The 16,298-nt window shown below is 43.7% G+C and overlaps 1 protein-coding gene and 1 long non-coding RNA gene across 5 annotated transcripts; one reads left to right on the top strand and one right to left on the bottom strand.

Moving 5' to 3' along the window:
- Positions 1 to 2,450: 2,450 nt before the first annotated feature.
- Positions 2,451 to 4,578, bottom strand: LOC119088898. Of its 2 annotated transcripts, none has more exons than XR_005092651.1 (2): positions 3,596 to 4,578; positions 2,451 to 2,792 (listed from the first exon to the last, which is right to left on the bottom strand). It is a non-coding gene; the product is annotated as an uncharacterized LOC119088898 (long non-coding RNA). The 2 variants fall into 2 exon arrangements; XR_005092650.1 differs by having other exon boundaries at positions 2,451 to 2,704.
- Positions 4,579 to 4,672: 94 nt separating this feature from the next.
- LOC114696416 (myosin regulatory light polypeptide 9) lies at positions 4,673 to 13,333 on the top strand. 3 transcript variants are annotated; one of them, XM_028874078.2, is made up of 4 exons: positions 4,673 to 4,777; positions 10,077 to 10,275; positions 10,962 to 11,123; positions 13,004 to 13,333. In XM_028874078.2, exons 2-4 carry the CDS (start codon positions 10,092 to 10,094, stop codon positions 13,174 to 13,176), a joined length of 519 nt encoding a protein of 172 aa, XP_028729911.1. In that variant the 5' UTR covers positions 4,673 to 4,777; positions 10,077 to 10,091; the 3' UTR covers positions 13,177 to 13,333. The 3 variants fall into 3 exon arrangements, with proteins under 3 accessions (XP_028729911.1, XP_037066081.1, XP_028729910.1); XM_037210186.1 differs by lacking the exon at positions 4,673 to 4,777 and adding an exon at positions 6,647 to 6,768; XM_028874077.2 differs by lacking the exon at positions 4,673 to 4,777 and adding an exon at positions 8,946 to 9,060.
- The last annotated feature ends 2,965 nt before the right edge of the window (positions 13,334 to 16,298 follow it).

Raw genomic sequence — 16,298 nt, 5'->3', positions numbered from 1 at the left:
GGGGGCTGGAGAGATGACAAAGTAGTTAAAAACACGTGCTGCTCTTGTAGTGGACCCGGTATCAGTTCCCAGCATCCACATGGTGGCTTACAGTTATCCATAGCTCCAGTTCCAGGGGATCCAATACCCTCCCTCTTCTGACCTTCAAGGGCACATGTTACACACAAATACATGCAAGCAAAACACTCACACATAAAATAAACTCAATAAATATAAAACGTTTTTAAGAAAAAAAATAATACTGACTAAAATTAGAAACCAGAAATGCTTCATTCCTGTTGACTTTTTTATACACTTCTAATGCACGATTTGTAGTCCATTTGTTGCTCTGGTGCTCTAAATTTAACAATCAGGCAGACTTATTTAAACATCCTCTTCATTTAAAAGACAAGAGCTCCTCCTGCTGTTTTCCTAGACTAAAAGATTAATGCCCATTGTTTCATCATACAGATCTCACCTGCAAAGAATTAGAATTTATGTTGTTAAAACCAGAAGGACAGAGCTGGCGATGTGGCTTAGTTTGTATCGTGCCATGTCGGATAGGGCAAGGAGGAGGCTGTGTGTAAGCCATAAAGGTCTTCAGCAAGAAGTGAACCAGCCAGTTCCTTAATCTTGGACTTCTCAGCCTCCACAAAGTAGAAAACAAATTCTTGTTATTTAAGATGCTTGAGATTTTATATATATATATACATATATATATGTATATATATATATATATATATATATATATATATATGGCAGCCATGTGAATTAATACAGATTTTTAATAGAATAGGAAATCCTGCAAAAACCACAGATATACATTGCTTAGTGATAAACATTTCTTTTTAATTTTTATTGCATTTACTTATTTTGTGGGTATCAATGGACAGCTTTTTACAGGTTGATGTTAGCCTGGAACAGCTCTCCCCAGCTGAGAAAGCCCCATTCCTGCCTCCCCAAACCCTGCTCTCTCAGAGAAACTGCCTAAATCCCAGTTCCAGGGCAGTGGCCCAAGACCCCGCCCAAAAGCTTACCATAGCATGAACCCACCTTGGGACACAGCATCTGTGTCCCTACGGGGTATTTAAACCACCCCCTTTAGAACAGCCATGTGATTTCTCTCCTGCCCCCCTCCCCTACTTTCCTGAGAGTCGCCCAGGACTGCTTTGCTCAGATTAAACCTGGTCCTTTACTTTTTAATTGGGCTCTATTTGGCTTACTGTGTTGGTGGAGAGACTTAATATCAGGGCTCGGAAACCTTGCAGTTGTCCTCTCCATCTGCCATGTAGGTCCCAGGGATTGGATTTAGGTCATCAGACTTGGTGGCAGGCTGAGCCATCTTGCCAGCCCTGATATACATTTCCTACTACAAGTTTCAGTTAAACGTTTGAAAGCCAGTCAGGCAGCAGTGGCACACGACTTTAATCCCAGCTCTCGGGAGGCAGAGCCAGGTGGATTCAGTGTGAGTTCAAGGCCAGCCTGGTCTACAGAGCGAGATCCAGGACAGGCACCAAAACTACATGGAGAAACCGTGTCTCGAAAAAACAAAAAACAACCACGACAAAGTTTGAAAGCCACTAGAAGCTGAGTGGATGGCCCAGTGGATAAAAGCACTTGCTGTGTATGTCTGTAACTCCAACACTGAGGGGCAGACACAGGAGGATCCCAAGGGCTCACTGGTCAGCCAGCTTAGTAGAAACAGGGAGCTTCTGGTTTGCTGTGGGATGTTCTGTATGTAAAATGTGTTGCTCTGATTGGTTAATAAATAAAACACTGATTGGCCAGTAGTCAGGCAGGAAGTATAGGCGGGACAAGGAGAAAGGAAAATTCTGGGAAGTGGAAGGCTGAGACAGAGAGAAGCTGCCAGCCGCCACCATGACAAGCAACATGTAAAAGATACCAGTAAGCCACAAGCCATGTGGCAACTTACAGATTAATAGAAATGGGTTAATTTAAGATACAAGAACTAGATAACAAGAAGCCTGCCACAGCCATACAGTTTGTAAGCAATATAAGTCTCTGTGTGTTTACTCAGTTGGGTCTGAGCGGCTGCGGGACTGGCGGGTGAGAGAGATTTGTCCTGACCGTGGGCCAGGCAGCACTGGAAAACTCTAGCTATACTGGTTCAGTGAAAGACAATGCCAGAAAATATCTGAAGAAGACACCTGACATCTTGTTCTGGCTTCCACATGATCATGCATGGTGTGTGTACCTGCATGAGTTATATTCAACACGCACGCACGCACGCACACGCACATGCACACGCACACACACTTACACACTTTAAAAGCCACTCTTCTGTACATAGAAAAATCTTCTCAGCAGTTAAGAGTGCTGGCTACTCTTCCAGAAATCCAAAGTTCAATTCCCACAACTGTTGTCCTATGGGATCCGATGCCCTCTTCTGGTGTGCAGATGTACATGCAGACAAAACATCCATATGCACAAAATAAAATCGTCAAGAAAAATAAAATTATAAATGACTTCATTTAATCAGAAAGCCCCGTAAGGCAGACTGGAGAGATATTAGAAAAATGAGGTCAACCGAGCGACTTGCTCTCAGAGGTAGGCAGCAGCTGCGTGAAGGAAAGATGTGGAGCAGAACACAGATTGTCAAACTTGTAGTGAGAAGAAGGTTCTCACCTGCTGCTTTAGGAAGAGCTCTTCTAAGTTCCAAAAGAACAGGGACATCAAACAGCATCAGAGGCCTTCGGTAGTGGGCCTAATCATTAAAATTTCATATCAGGACGTTAGATAGAGTCGTAAGACTTCAATTAATTTTTCCACATTGACTTGATATATCCATAGTTCTGCGGAAATGAATAAACCAACTTTCACTCAGCCAGGTTCTTTGCCCCTCCAGACAAACTGGACATGCTCTCTCCTTTCCTCCACTAACCCCTAGAGCCAGTCCAGGTGCCCCCTGGGGACATCTTCCACTGGTCTCCAGGTGGGTCTATCTGCTCTTCCGTGTTCCCTCTAATTCTCCACCCTTCCTGTTCCATCCCACAAACCCATCCCAGGGGCGGCAACTGTTCATTTTTAAAACGGGCAAACCACCGCCCCCCGCCACAGTGTGGACCAGTTTAATACCTGTTGGCTGATTAGACAGGACACACTGGGAATTCCTCCAGAAGCAACAACGGGCTGTTTTCCAGGTGAAGGGGAAACTGAACTGCCCCTTTCCTCCTCATTATCTCAGGGGTTTTGGCTTTCCCCTGAAGGACAGCCAGCCCAGAATGCCTGAGCTTCCCAGTGTGACAGGCCACCGCCAACCCGATGGAGGTGTTAGTGTACGGCCACCTTGCAAATCAAACTCCAAGAACCCACCACTGTCTCTGACCCCTCAGCCCTCTTAGTTTGTCCTGCCACAGCCTGCCACCAGCTGTGTCCCCAACCTTCCCAAAAAGTCATGTTGGACCCCCCTTAGGACCTTGACGTCCCGTAACCTGTTCTTGAAGACTTTAATTCAGGGAGCTGGAGACGAATCACCCAATTCTTTGTATTTTTAGTTAGCACTGCAATTGATTGATATTACCAAAGAAGGGAGAGAAATCTTTTTTTTTTCTGTCACCTACAGGGTTAGGGCAACGTTTTTCTTCAGTGGCTTTACCTTTGGGTTAACTTTAAGCCATATCACGCGAGTTCCATGAAGAAAAACAGCTGGTTTTAGGGACATTTAACACGCATCATTCAGAACAAGCGCCTTCGTTTTCGTGAGTCCAGGGACAGAGCTTTGCAGATGAAGCTGGAACTCTTAGAACTGCTCTGGTCTCACCAGGATCGTGATCTCGAGGTGACCACCAACAATATACAGCCTTCGCCTGATTCCGGGCAGGGCCGAAGGGATCAAGGAGGCTTTTTCCTTTAACAATTGTTGGCAGCTGACTCAGCAAGGAGACCTGGGGGGTAAATGGGTCCAGCACTTTAGTCCCATTTCACCAGGTCACCCTGGAGCGATGGGTGGAGCAGGAGTCACCATCAGGGTAAAAGGGGGACTGACTCTGGTAGGAAGTTCCTGGGAACGTTCCTGGGAGAGGGAGCAATGGGATACCGAATTCACGAACTCTAAACCGAACCAGGGAGGCCCTGGGGCCCTCAAAGTTCACTGCTTCCTCCCACGTGGAAAGAGCGAGGTACTCCTTAAAAGGCCACTTCGTAACTTTTCAGGCAGCTCGAACACGCCCTCCCGCGCCGAGCGGACCCCGCGGCGCTGACCTAGACGCTGATTCACACCGACTTCCTGCACAGGCGCACTCCAGCCGGACGGGGGACGCCCGGCGCTCGGGGGCGGAGCCAATGCCAGTCACCGGAGGCCCGCGGCTTCTCGCTCCGCAACTTCCCTACATGGAAATCGGGCCCCGGGGTCCCCGCCTCTCTCCCAGCTCTGGAATGCGGGCAAAGGAAAGCGACGGGATGGACGCAACCATCTGCTGAAAGGAAAGGGGGGGATGCAGGACCACAGTTCAAGAAGGGATGCAAGAAATGACGACGAGTCAGTCCTTAGGACAAGAGGTCCTCTCTACGACCTTTTTCTGTCCTAAGTTCCTCGCTCCGTACTCCCCATCGGCGCCCTGCGCGCTCCAACTGCTCGGGCATCTTCCCTGAGGTCCCCTCCGGTCAGCGCGAGGTCTCCCCGGAGGCGGCGGAGAATGGTGGCTAGGCTTACTTCCGGCCTGCTGGCGGAGGCCGGAAGTGGCGGTCCCCGGGCTGCTGGAGAGTTGTTAGGTCGGTGGGAGAGCCGCGGTCGGCGGGGCTTGGCGGAGACACCCTTTATTCCCGCGGGCTGAGCAGGGTGAGTGGGGCCGGCCGCGGGGCGTGTGGGGGCCCGTCCTGAGAGGGTGTCCCCCCGCGGGGCGGCGCGGGAAAGCACCTGGGCAGGTGTGTCTGCGCGATCGCGGGCTGAGCTCGGGCTGGCGGCTGTGGGTTCGAAAGCCGCGGGGCTGGGGCGGGCTGGGGCGGCTGGGACGCAGACTCGGTTCTGTTTGCCAAGCTTGGAGCTTGGAAAATGTTGCTTAGTTCGCTGGCGCGCCGCACGCCTGGGCGACTGCCGGCGGGCGAAACCGGAGCCCTGCAGGAGCTGACTCCGGGAACTATGTTGGGTTGCTAACGTAAACTTGCCAGATTGGAGGGAGTTTGCAGATAAAGCCGGAGCACAGCCACCCTCGGCAGCTGTTGTTGCAGCTGTGCGGCGGCGTGCAGTAGGAAGAACCCATTCAAATTGGCGGCTCAGGGTGCGCTCCTCTAATCAGAACTTTTTCTTTAAGTGATCCATGAGCAGGGAGGAGATTGGAGTTTCATTTACTTCTCGAGGGGACTAAATCGACTTTTACAGAGGAGTGTTTTTAGTATCCATGAACAGGGAGGAGATTGGGGTTTCATTTGCTTCTCGAGGGGACTAAGTCGACTTTTACAGAGGAGTGTTTTTAGTTAGAGTCGTTCAGTCGATGCATGAAATATATTATTAGATCTTTAGAGAGATCGGTCTTAAGATTTTAACTTCTTAAAATGCAAAAGTTGTATCAAAAGGTGAAGAAAGCAAATCTTTACTAAAATTGCTGGTATTTTCTTTTTGTGGCTGGCCCTTGATGAGGATTAAATAGAAACGCATTTTATCTTCAAAAGTGAGGCGTAGTTGACAAGGCATCCTGGCAACTAATTGACTTTTTAAAAGGTGTTCAGAACTCTTGGGTGTGGCTGTCTGGGAGAGCTGACTCTCAACCGGAAGTGTGCCTAAGAAATGAAAACTTTCCTTGGGACTGAAACAGCAACTTGAAAATAACCCTTTCAAAAACTGAATTTGCAGCTCCCCCCCACACACACACACAGAGAGAGACGAAAAATCTCATCATGGGGAAAAATGGCACTGATTAAATGAGACAGATTTGAGCTGGAGTTCGAAGCAAGCCAAATACCTAGGTGTTAGCACCCTACGAGGTGTTGAGATGGGAGTTTTCTAAAGGATATATTTCCCAGTTTTAAGAGAGTTTTTCGTTAGATGGTATTTCCTAAGTATGCTTAGTTTAGATGTTCTGTTAAAGAATTTTATCTTTTACATGTATTACCAGTTTAGGAGTGTGAGATTCTACTATTTTAACTTAGGCAGTCTCATGTATAAAGTATGGATTGGTCCTTCTTCGTATGTTTCATAGGCAGTTTTGTTGTTGTTATTTTAGATAGAGTTTAATTGTAGCCTAGCCTGGCCTAAAACATTAGATGGTCTTTCCTGCTTCAAGTGCTAGGATTATATTCCCAGTTATGAACCGCCACACCCAGCTTTAGCTTTTTCAAAACTCAAGATACTGTAGTTTCTATAAATTCTACATTTCTAAAGATTCTGAAAATTCCCTTTGCCCTTGGTATGTGTAGAAAGCCTCTCTGGCGATGTCTTTTTGTTTTCCCCGGGTCATAGCATAGTCTGACATCTTCCTTGAGCATGAGGCTCCCATCTTAGCAAACTGCTAACACACCAGAGTGCCTGGGCTGGGGGTGTGGCTCCGCGGTAGAGTGCTCAGCTAACATGTGAGGCCCTGGCCTCCATCCCCAGAACTGCAGAACAAACAATCCACACCATCCGAGTCATTGCTGCAGCGCTGTCTCAGCTTAAAACAAAGTTACGCTCTTATCTCCCTAAACAGATCCTTCTGACCACCTTTGACTGTCCTTCCTTCTCCTCCCGATGCTTTGAAACCCTCATGTGTTTGCCAGAAAGCCAGTCTGCAGATCTTCCGGCTTTCCAAGTTTCACCCCAAAGATCTTTCACAAAGGCTTCCAAAGTGATCTCAGGTGATCCTCCAATGCACCCCAAATAAAAAAATAGTTACAACGATTATAAAATATTTGCAATTTCACTTTGCTCTAACTTTTTAAACTAACGTGAGAATTATGCCTTGCAGCTTCACTTTTTGAGATAGTTGAATGGTGTCTTAGAACCACAGCAGAGAGGAATCTACCACTGTCAAACGTGGTCTCTTTGCTATCACAGCATCCACGTGATCCCTTTACCTAAGTTTATTCCAGCCAGGCTTGTAGTTTGGCATGAAGAAATAAACAACTCTGTTGTTTTGTATAGATGGGTAGCTGACTATCCTACGGCTGTGAAGCTCCAAGTTTCTGTGTTGGGAGATAAACTCTTGAATCCATCTTATCGGCTTGAAAAAGTTGAGGCCCGGGGAGTAACTTATTCAACAGAATTAACTCCTTGAATTAAGATGAACATCTGACTTTTGGTTGTAAAGATAGTTTATAATTTCCAAGTGATAATGCACTGAGTTATTTAGTCTCCTCTCCAATCTTGTAGAAATAAGTGAACAATTCTTAACTCTCAGTGTTTGATGATTGTATGCCACCTGATGAGTCATTTTTCTTTCTTTCTTCCTTTTTTTTTTTTGGAGACGGTCTCACTATGTATCCTTGGCTGTCCTGAAACTCACAGGGATCATCTGTCTCTGCCTCCTGTTGTTGGGATTAAAAGCATTCACTGCCATTCCCAGCTTCATTATGTCATTTTTGTGCATTGTTTTAACTTGAGCGTCATACCTCTGGAATGGGAAGTATGTAGCTCATTTTGTACGTTGAACTAATCAATGCATTTCTTTGTAGTTAGTTGACTCTCCAACTATATTTTAACTTCTTTAAGATAGGTCACATATGTGCTTTACATTTTTAACTTTTGACTAGTGTTCAATGCTAATAACATTTGATATACATTAATATAATTAGCTGGTCCTAATATAGTCATTTGAATTAAGCATGGGATGGGCTAAAGTTCTGGGTGAAGTTGTTGTGAATCAGCCTGTTGTGACTGACCTTCAGATTATTGGGCTTGGTGCTGAACGCCTGCTTATTCTTCTTAATCAGGAAACTGGAGCAGTTCCGAACCACCATCCATTGTAGATGGCAGACATGGCAGCGCTCCTTTCCCTATGGTGGCCAGAGACAAAAAGAGTGCATTTGCTAATTTTTAAATTCATGGTTTAAATATTAGGAAATATATTCTTAAAAATCACATGTTACTTTTAACATGTTAAGCATTTTTATAAAGAAATTTTAAGGATACCCCCATCAAATTTAGTTTTACATGAGATTTTTGTAGATTAAAAAGTCACCTTCGTCAGCCATTTGACCTGTGATTCTCCTCAGTTCTTCTGTTCTTAAAATAACTGACATTCCTGTGTCATTGGGGGAGGGGAAACAATGCTGTCATACAAAACAGGCTCTTGTGGAAGATGATTTTTGACTTGCAAAGGCATGTTATGCTTAAAATATAGAAGAGGTATGAACTAGTAAGTATGTGTCCCTCACTGGTCTCAACTCTCACTGAAGTTCTTGAGTGCATTTTTAGAGGCAGTAATAATATTCTCCATAACACCTTGTCATTGACCATTTAGAGCAGGAGGGAAGAATATTACTTTGTGTAGTAAATGAGATGTACAGCCTCCAAGTATATTAGAGTGAAAATACACGTTCATGAACGCTTTCAGTGGGTTATAAAAGACAGTCTCCTAAAGGATAAATAGAAGTGGGGAAATTGAGAATATATAATTACTGAGAATTTATGAGAATATATAATGTCTTTCCAAAGACATCCTTCTGTACTGCCTAATGTGCTGTAGTAAATGAACTGGGTTTGTGACTAACCAGCTTTTTAAGAATTTGCTACTAAAATCTGAAACCAGATTGACATATAAAGTAATGTGAGCAGAGCTTTTCTGATTGTTTCCATAATTGTTTGTACTCTGTTGATGTGGTGTAATCAAGAATGTCAGAAATAGCTTCTTCTTTTTTTTTTTTTTTCCACTCATAGGAAACATTCTAAGGGTCACTTTGGGTGCTGGAATCTAGGTAGCGGTTCATTCTTTGCGGTCCACAGGCTTATTTTTAGAGCAAGGGCATGGTGCTTTGCGCATCATGGCTAAATGTTGTTTTCAGAACGTAAGCTTTAAAATTGTTATCTTGGTCAGAGTGGAGTCAGTGGTGCCTGTTTTAGCCCTGCCGGGGGAATATAACTCAACAGTGACTTAGTCTTGCTGATCAGGACTTTGCAGGCTGTCATCTCCAACTCACCTCTGAAGAATGGTATGCTAGAATTTTATTATCTGATAGCTGTGGGGTTCTCCACTTCAGACATTTTATATTGTTTTAAAGTTGCATGTTCACAGGAAAAATATATTTTCATCTTATGTATTAGATGTTCTTTTAAGTTTTACAGGGATAAATTTATTAGAGAGCAAAGATAGTATCTATGATTTTAAGGTGTTCTTTAAACGAAATTGCTTTACAGCTTGTGCTCTGATTTCAAAAGAGAAGTCTTAGTTATATCCAGTGTTGAGTGCAGAACAGGTCTGTATAAAGTACAGACTGTAAGACTTAACTCCTGGTGAATTAACTTCAGTTTCTGTGCTTTTATGTTAGCCTTTCAGCAAACTGTTCTTGAACTACATTGAATCCATAAATGAGAGTGTAATCTGAAATGTTTTCTGAATGGAAGAACAGCATTTGTCAGTAGAGATTGGGAGGGAGACCTGTCCACTGGTCTTTCTCTCTCTGATGGACTAGAACTGCTATTTTAGGGGTGAGCTGCAAAAGGCTAGGCTTTTGAACATGAATTAATACCTCCTAGCAACCCTGTAGTGCTAATGTATAAGAACTGCTACTGTTTCCCATGTATCTAAGGTCCCCCAACACACACACACACACACACACACACATAGATACATACACCTCTCCTTGGTTTTTATTTTTCTTTTGTTGCTAGGTCCCATGGTAGCACTAGGGATGTGCAGTCTTGATGTGCTGTGAGCTTTGACATGATGTTGGTTGGAATTGGAAATAAGTGATGGTCTTTTTATAAAAATCTTTCAACTTTAAGAGTGAGTGAACTCAAAACTCAAGATTAGTTTTTCCCTTTTAGTTTGTTTGTTGGGGTGATAGTCCTGAATAGCTAGAAGTTTTTACCTAGGTATGTTACCCCACTGAAACATACCACTGACTGATATAAAGATGATTCCACTTATCTTTGTTAATCACTGTTATGATTCATACTTAGTATCTCAGATACTGATTTTATTTCCCTTGAATTCTTTCTTAATTAGGATTTAACCATCACCATGTCGAGCAAAAGGGCCAAGACCAAGACCACCAAGAAGCGCCCTCAGCGCGCAACCTCCAATGTGTTCGCCATGTTTGACCAGTCCCAGATCCAAGAGTTCAAAGAGGCCTTCAACATGATCGACCAGAACCGGGATGGCTTCATCGACAAGGAGGACTTGCACGACATGCTTGCTTCAATGGGTAATGTCCACTCACAATGTCGATGTATTGGGTAGAATTTCCTTCACTTTTTCATGATTCTTAAAGCTCCATGAAGCCATCTAAGTGATTAATTTTGAAACAGTGTTTCCCACTGGGGCAGACACCTGTACCTACCTCAGGGTTGGGCTGAAGGACTGTGTGTGCATGCATGTTTGTTGGTGGGTGTTTGAGAAAGTGAGGGCTGAAGAGATGGCTGAGAGTTAAGACTGCATACTGCTCTTGCAGAGGACTTGAGTTTGGTTCCCAGCACCTACATTCAGTAACTCACAACCACCTGTAACTCCATCAGCAGGGGGATTCCTGCTCCTTTGGATTCTGTGGGCACCTGCACGCATTTGCACGTACCAGCACATACATTCATTCATTCATACATACATACATATATACATACATACATATATACATACATACATACATACACAATGAAAAATAAATCCTTAAAAAGAGAAAGTAAAAGATCTTGACTAAAGGCAGTACTAATCCTTCTAGCATCTCACTGGAATATTACATACTTAACTATATGTCTCCAAACTTTCCCATAGTTTTGCTGTCATGAACCCAAATAGCAAACAATACAGCGTTTTCATTTCCTGCCAGAATGTTTGTCGTGATTAATAGTTGGTATATTTCCTAATGTGATTACGAATATGGCTCCTTTTGTTTAGGAAAAAATCCAACTGATGAATATCTGGATGCCATGATGAATGAGGCCCCGGGCCCCATCAACTTCACCATGTTCCTCACCATGTTTGGAGAGAAGTTGAATGGCACAGACCCCGAAGATGTCATCAGAAATGCCTTCGCTTGCTTTGACGAGGAAGCAACGGGTAAGTCAGGGGTAATGTAATCATAGAGTTGTTTTTTTTTTTTTTTTTTTTTTTTGGTTTTTCGAGACAGGGTTTCTCTGTGTAGCTTTGCGCCTTTCCTGGGACTCACTTGGTAGCCCAGGCTGGCCTCGAACTCACAGAGATCCGCCTGCCTCTGCCTCCCGAGTGCTGGGATTAAAGGCGTGCGCCACCACCGCCCGGCCATAGAGTTGTTTTTTAGTTAGGTAACAAAATATACAGTACTTCAAATGTAGTGAATCGGCACTTTTTGAAGGTTTCCTTTGCAGCTTTCTTTTGGTGCGCTCATCACTCACCTTACTCCTCCTCCCCTTAAGTATTAGTAGTTTTCAGAGGTTCACTGGTTTCATTTGTAACGTCTTTGGGAAACATTTATGCTCTTATTTAAAGGTTAATTTCCCCCAGGGTCCTGGCTGTCAGTACTGTGTTAAATGAGTAACTGACCAGAGGAACCCGGTAAATTGCTACAGACCATAGCACAGTACTGTCTTGTGTTTGCCTGTCGGGCAACTCTCAACTCCAGAATCGTTCAATGTGTGATAGGTGTGTAATTCGGGGCAGGTTACTTTGGTACGGTTCTGTTTCTGTTTTTGATGAAACTGGCAATAATATGACCTATCTCATAGAGCTGTTGTGAGAATGAACTGGGGAAACGACATGGTGTCCTTAGTGCCTAGCATGGTGCTGGCGTCTAATTGAGGAGAATGAAGTGCTAGGTGTGGTGTTGCAGGACTGGCCTGTCAGCCCAGCACTCAGGAGGCTGAGTCTGGAATCATGGGTTTGGACTACCCAGTAAGAAGACTATATCCCAAAAAACAAACCATTAAAACACAAAGTGTTAACTAGAGGAATGCCTGGTCCTTTGGCAAAAGTAGAAGGAAAAGCATATTTTCTAAGATTTCCACTCTGTGGCTCAGCCAGTGTGTGTAGAGAGGGAAGGCACACCTCTGATTTCCTACGTTACGTAGGCTAGTCTTAAATGCTGGTGGTTGTCAGGGCCAGCTGAGGGAAGCATGGTCTCCTCCTCACTCTAGCTTTCAAACTCCCCACAGAATGGCCATCTTCTGATTTTCATGTATGGCCCTCATCCACAAAAGAGGCACACATGAGCACATGTGAGTGTGATTTCATAGACTTTTCTCTTGGCTCCTCAAAAACAGTGAGTCTTTCCTTTCCGTGCACCCAGTTTTTTACTGGTGTCTGTCTCCTGACACATTCATGGTTGATGTATTTTAGTTGTGTTAATTTATGTGCCAATCGAGTGAGTTGGCTGAAGTTAATGATTTATTTCTACAAAGCTACACTTCTAAGATCTTAGGGATCTCTTTTAAAAATGTAGGATTAGGGTTTCTTTTTTATTTCTCATTTTGTTTGTCGAGCTCACTTTGTATGAAATACATTCTTAGTGTATTAGTTCCACATGCCAGGAAGTCGTCAGAGTCCTTTCTTTTTTGCTTTATGATTAAACCTGTTTCATTTATTTTCTACCTTAATATATTAAAGGTTCTTAATCATTATGCATACAAGTTACTTGGAGAGCTCTTTAAAACTCCCAGTCCTAGAAAAGAAATCAGGGCTGAAACAGGATCCTGCTTCTGTTCTGTAAGTAATTGCATTCTTTTCGGCAGGTGGGTTTTATGAAAATGATGTCAGGTAGCAGGTGATTGCTATTGACTTGTACAATAGGCATAGGCTCTTGCTGACCACCAAGCCACAAAGAAGGATGTGGGGTGGGCAGACAGAGCAGAGTAATGCCACTGAGCATCTGGTCGTCTCTGTACTAGGGTTGCCAGGGCTGGTGGAAATACACAGACTGTGCAGTTGGGTATTTGTGTTCTGATCCTCGGTTCCTTATTCTCCAGGCACCATCCAGGAGGATTACCTGAGGGAGCTGCTGACCACCATGGGCGATCGGTTCACAGATGAGGAAGTGGATGAGCTGTACAGGGAGGCTCCCATTGACAAAAAGGGGAATTTCAACTACATCGAGTTCACACGCATCCTCAAGCACGGAGCAAAAGAAAAGGACGACTGAAGAGCTTAAAATTCCAGCCAAATGTTCCCTGTTGCCACTTGGGGTATTTCTGAGATTTTCTTCCTAGAACCTGTTACATCCCTAGCTTACTGCTTTTTCTTGTTTTGTATTTATATAATCTCAGCCTCTTTGGGCCACATGTACCTTTATAATCAGACTGGAAATGGGACTTTCTGTCATTATCCGACTAGAAAGTAAGGTCATTAACTTACAGGCAGTCTTGTCCCTCCTGTGTATAACTGCAGCCCACACAGAGTCAATATATTTTTTCAGAGAAAGTTATCCACTCAATTTTTTCTGAATGATAATTAAACTTTCTGATAAAATACTTAGTCGTTTAAACTTATTTCCCACGTGACTTAGTTTCACTTGCGTCTCTGAAAGCAGGGTAGATGAGGTAAATGTCGTTCCTATCCAAGCTTGCTCGGACCCCCTCCCGTGTTCCTTGTGTTTTTTAAAACAGTCTTGGTTTCCTCCGCTCCTGTTTATTTCTCCCCTCCTAGGGAAATCAGATTTTAACTGCCCTATTTGGGTTTCCTCAACATGGTCTTCAATTTTGGAAATAATTCCTGCAGAATTGTGATCCCTTGAGTAGCTGAGAAGACTGGAGTTTGAACTCTTGCTTTATCGCTTCCCACTTTTAACTTCGGCGCGTTACTTCCTGCCACCTGAAATAAGATCAGGCCACTGAATATACCACTTTTCATTTGTTCTATTTAAAAACTATTTCAGCTTTAAAGGTTCTTTGGAATGCTTTTAACAAAGATTTCTGTGTTATATTTCCAGCTGTTGGAAATAGACATAGAATTTGTTGTTGTTGTGTACAGTTTTTCCTTATTATAGCAACCCCTATTGAAAGACCATGTTTGTTTATGCAGAGAGATTCATCATCAGCCCATGTATGAGTTTTAGACATTCCTGACCTACCCACAGTCAGAACAGCTGTGGCTGCATGCCTGGGAAAGTGAGGTCATTGTTTCGATCCTAAAAATAACTTCTGTTATTTGTGATAATTCAGAACTGTTGCTGAGTTAATTGGGGAAAACACTTGTTCTGTTTAGTGTTCTAATGTTTCAAAAATTCCCAAGTTAAAAGGGTTTGAAACATGGGGGGTGGAGGGGGTTGTTTCAACAAGACTCCCCTTGAAGGAAACCATTACCTCATTTGATAAACAATTCCGGAATGCCTTTGAGCAGCAGGTTAGAGAGCCAGCGAGTAGAATGGGGGTGGGGGTGGGGGACTGGTAACAACTATTCTTTGCTTCATTCAAGATTAGAGTCACAGAAATCTGTCTTAATTTCTTGCTTGAATTTCATTCAGCAAAATACCTTTTTCAGCTTATCTTTTTCAGCTTATCCACTCGGTGCTAGTCTTGTTGAATTTCCATTTCTACTAAAAACAAAACAAAACCCAAACCTACCATCTCTGCTTTAACATATCTTCAATAAGGAGTAAGTTATTTCCACTATAGGAAAAAAGTACTACTAAAATTTTCTCTTGCAACATCATTTCCATCTGGGCAGCTCTTAAATAGCTGTTAGGAACATTAGGTGGTCAATCCTGAGTGGAATGACTTCTTAATTTGCTAGTAGGATTCTCTTCATAGTAGTAGCTGGGTTTTGTGTAAGCAAAAATAGCTGCCAGTGAATAGCGGTAAGAATCTTCCCTAGCAGTGGACTGGACTTCGGAACCAGTCTCTAAAGTTTCCATGATGAGAATGATCTCGAAACCATCCAGCTCAAAAGCCCCAGTAAAGCAACCCATGGGGCAGCTCCCTGCCACCTGCTTAGGGTTATGTCACCACTGGGACTCCAGTGCCCAAATTGAATTTGATCAGGGAACTTGAGACTTAAGAGCAGGAAGTGAATCTGACTGGGACAAAGGGAGGAGAACCAGAATAAAAGACAGGTGGAGGGCTGGAGAGATGGCTTAGAGGTTAAGATCGCTTAGGGGTTAGACCTCTGCTCTTCCAGAGGTCCTGAGTTCAGTTCCCAGCATGGTGGCTTACAATTATCTATAATGACATCTGGTGCCCTCTTCTGGCCTGCAGGCAGAGCACTGTATACATAATAAATAATTTTTTTTTTTTTAAGTGGAAGCAGATTCTGAGATTCTGAGAAAGGAGCCACTTTCTACAAAATGTGACGAGAGCAAGGACAAGAAGTTTAAGAACCAAGTAGATATTGACTAGAGGCTTTGAGGGGTGTGGGCCACAAAAACAGTTACAGAAAGCTAGTTCTAGGAGGAAGGAGGGTAGTTAGCAAGTCACAGAAAAGTGTAGGGGAGTTGAAAGGAGCCCATCAGATTTGGCACGCATCAACCAGTAGGTGGTTTTGAGTGTAGAAACCATAGTGAAACGATAATGAACAACGTTGACGTTTAGGACTCTGGCAGACCTGCATTTTCAGGTCCCAGTTTTGCTACACTGGGGCTCTGTGGCCTTACGCAAGCTGCTTAACCTTTGTTGACCTATTTATTCACTTAAAAAATGAACTAACGCTGTTCAGACTGGCATTTTTATGATTAAAAGCAACACATATCTAGAGCTGGGTGTGGCTGAATAAACCCACCTGTTGCCCAAGTAGATTTGTGGTCAGGCTGTCCTTAAATTGCCAGCTTCCTCATCTGAAATAGGAATGCCCCCTTTTCAGTTCGCTACAAAAATTAGAAACGTGGAAAAAAAAAGATGTGAATGCAGCGGATATTCAAATTGTAGTTATTCTTGTTTTGCTCACTAGTGGGTCCCTGAAAAAAATCCTGAAGAGAAAACAAGGCTCAAAGGACCTATTATTCTTAGAGATGAGGTCTTGTTTATAGAGGGGAAAAGTCTGGCCTGTATTTGAGTGCTAGGAATTCAGTCTTGGGTCCTCTTGCCTGCACAGCAAGTGCTCTTGCCCCTGACCCACCCCTCCAGCCTCACTCTGGTTTTTTGAGAGGGGGGTCTTGCTCAAGGCGCTGCTGCTTGCTTCTCTGCCACTAGGATGCCAGGATTAAAGGCATGTGCCACCACATCCCACCTAGTAACCGATCGTGCATTGTGTAGGGTGACGGCTCAGGAAGTGGTAATAGACTGGAAGAGTTCTGTGACAAACTTATAATAAACATCATTATTTAAACAATGA

This window comes from Peromyscus leucopus, chromosome 13 (assembly GCF_004664715.2).
Source record: "Peromyscus leucopus breed LL Stock chromosome 13, UCI_PerLeu_2.1, whole genome shotgun sequence".
NCBI lineage: Eukaryota > Metazoa > Chordata > Mammalia > Rodentia > Cricetidae > Peromyscus > Peromyscus leucopus.
Note: the sequence above shows the minus strand (reverse complement) of the source record. Positions and strands in the feature narration are given on the sequence as shown.

Bases quoted from the DNA above. Each gene is read 5' to 3' on its own strand.
- LOC114696416 (XM_028874077.2), top strand. The intron at 10,276-10,961 runs GTAATGTCCACT...CCTTTTGTTTAG, and splicing joins CGACATGCTTGCTTCAATGG to GAAAAAATCCAACTGATGAA. The intron at 11,124-13,003 runs GTAAGTCAGGGG...CTTATTCTCCAG, and splicing joins CTTTGACGAGGAAGCAACGG to GCACCATCCAGGAGGATTAC.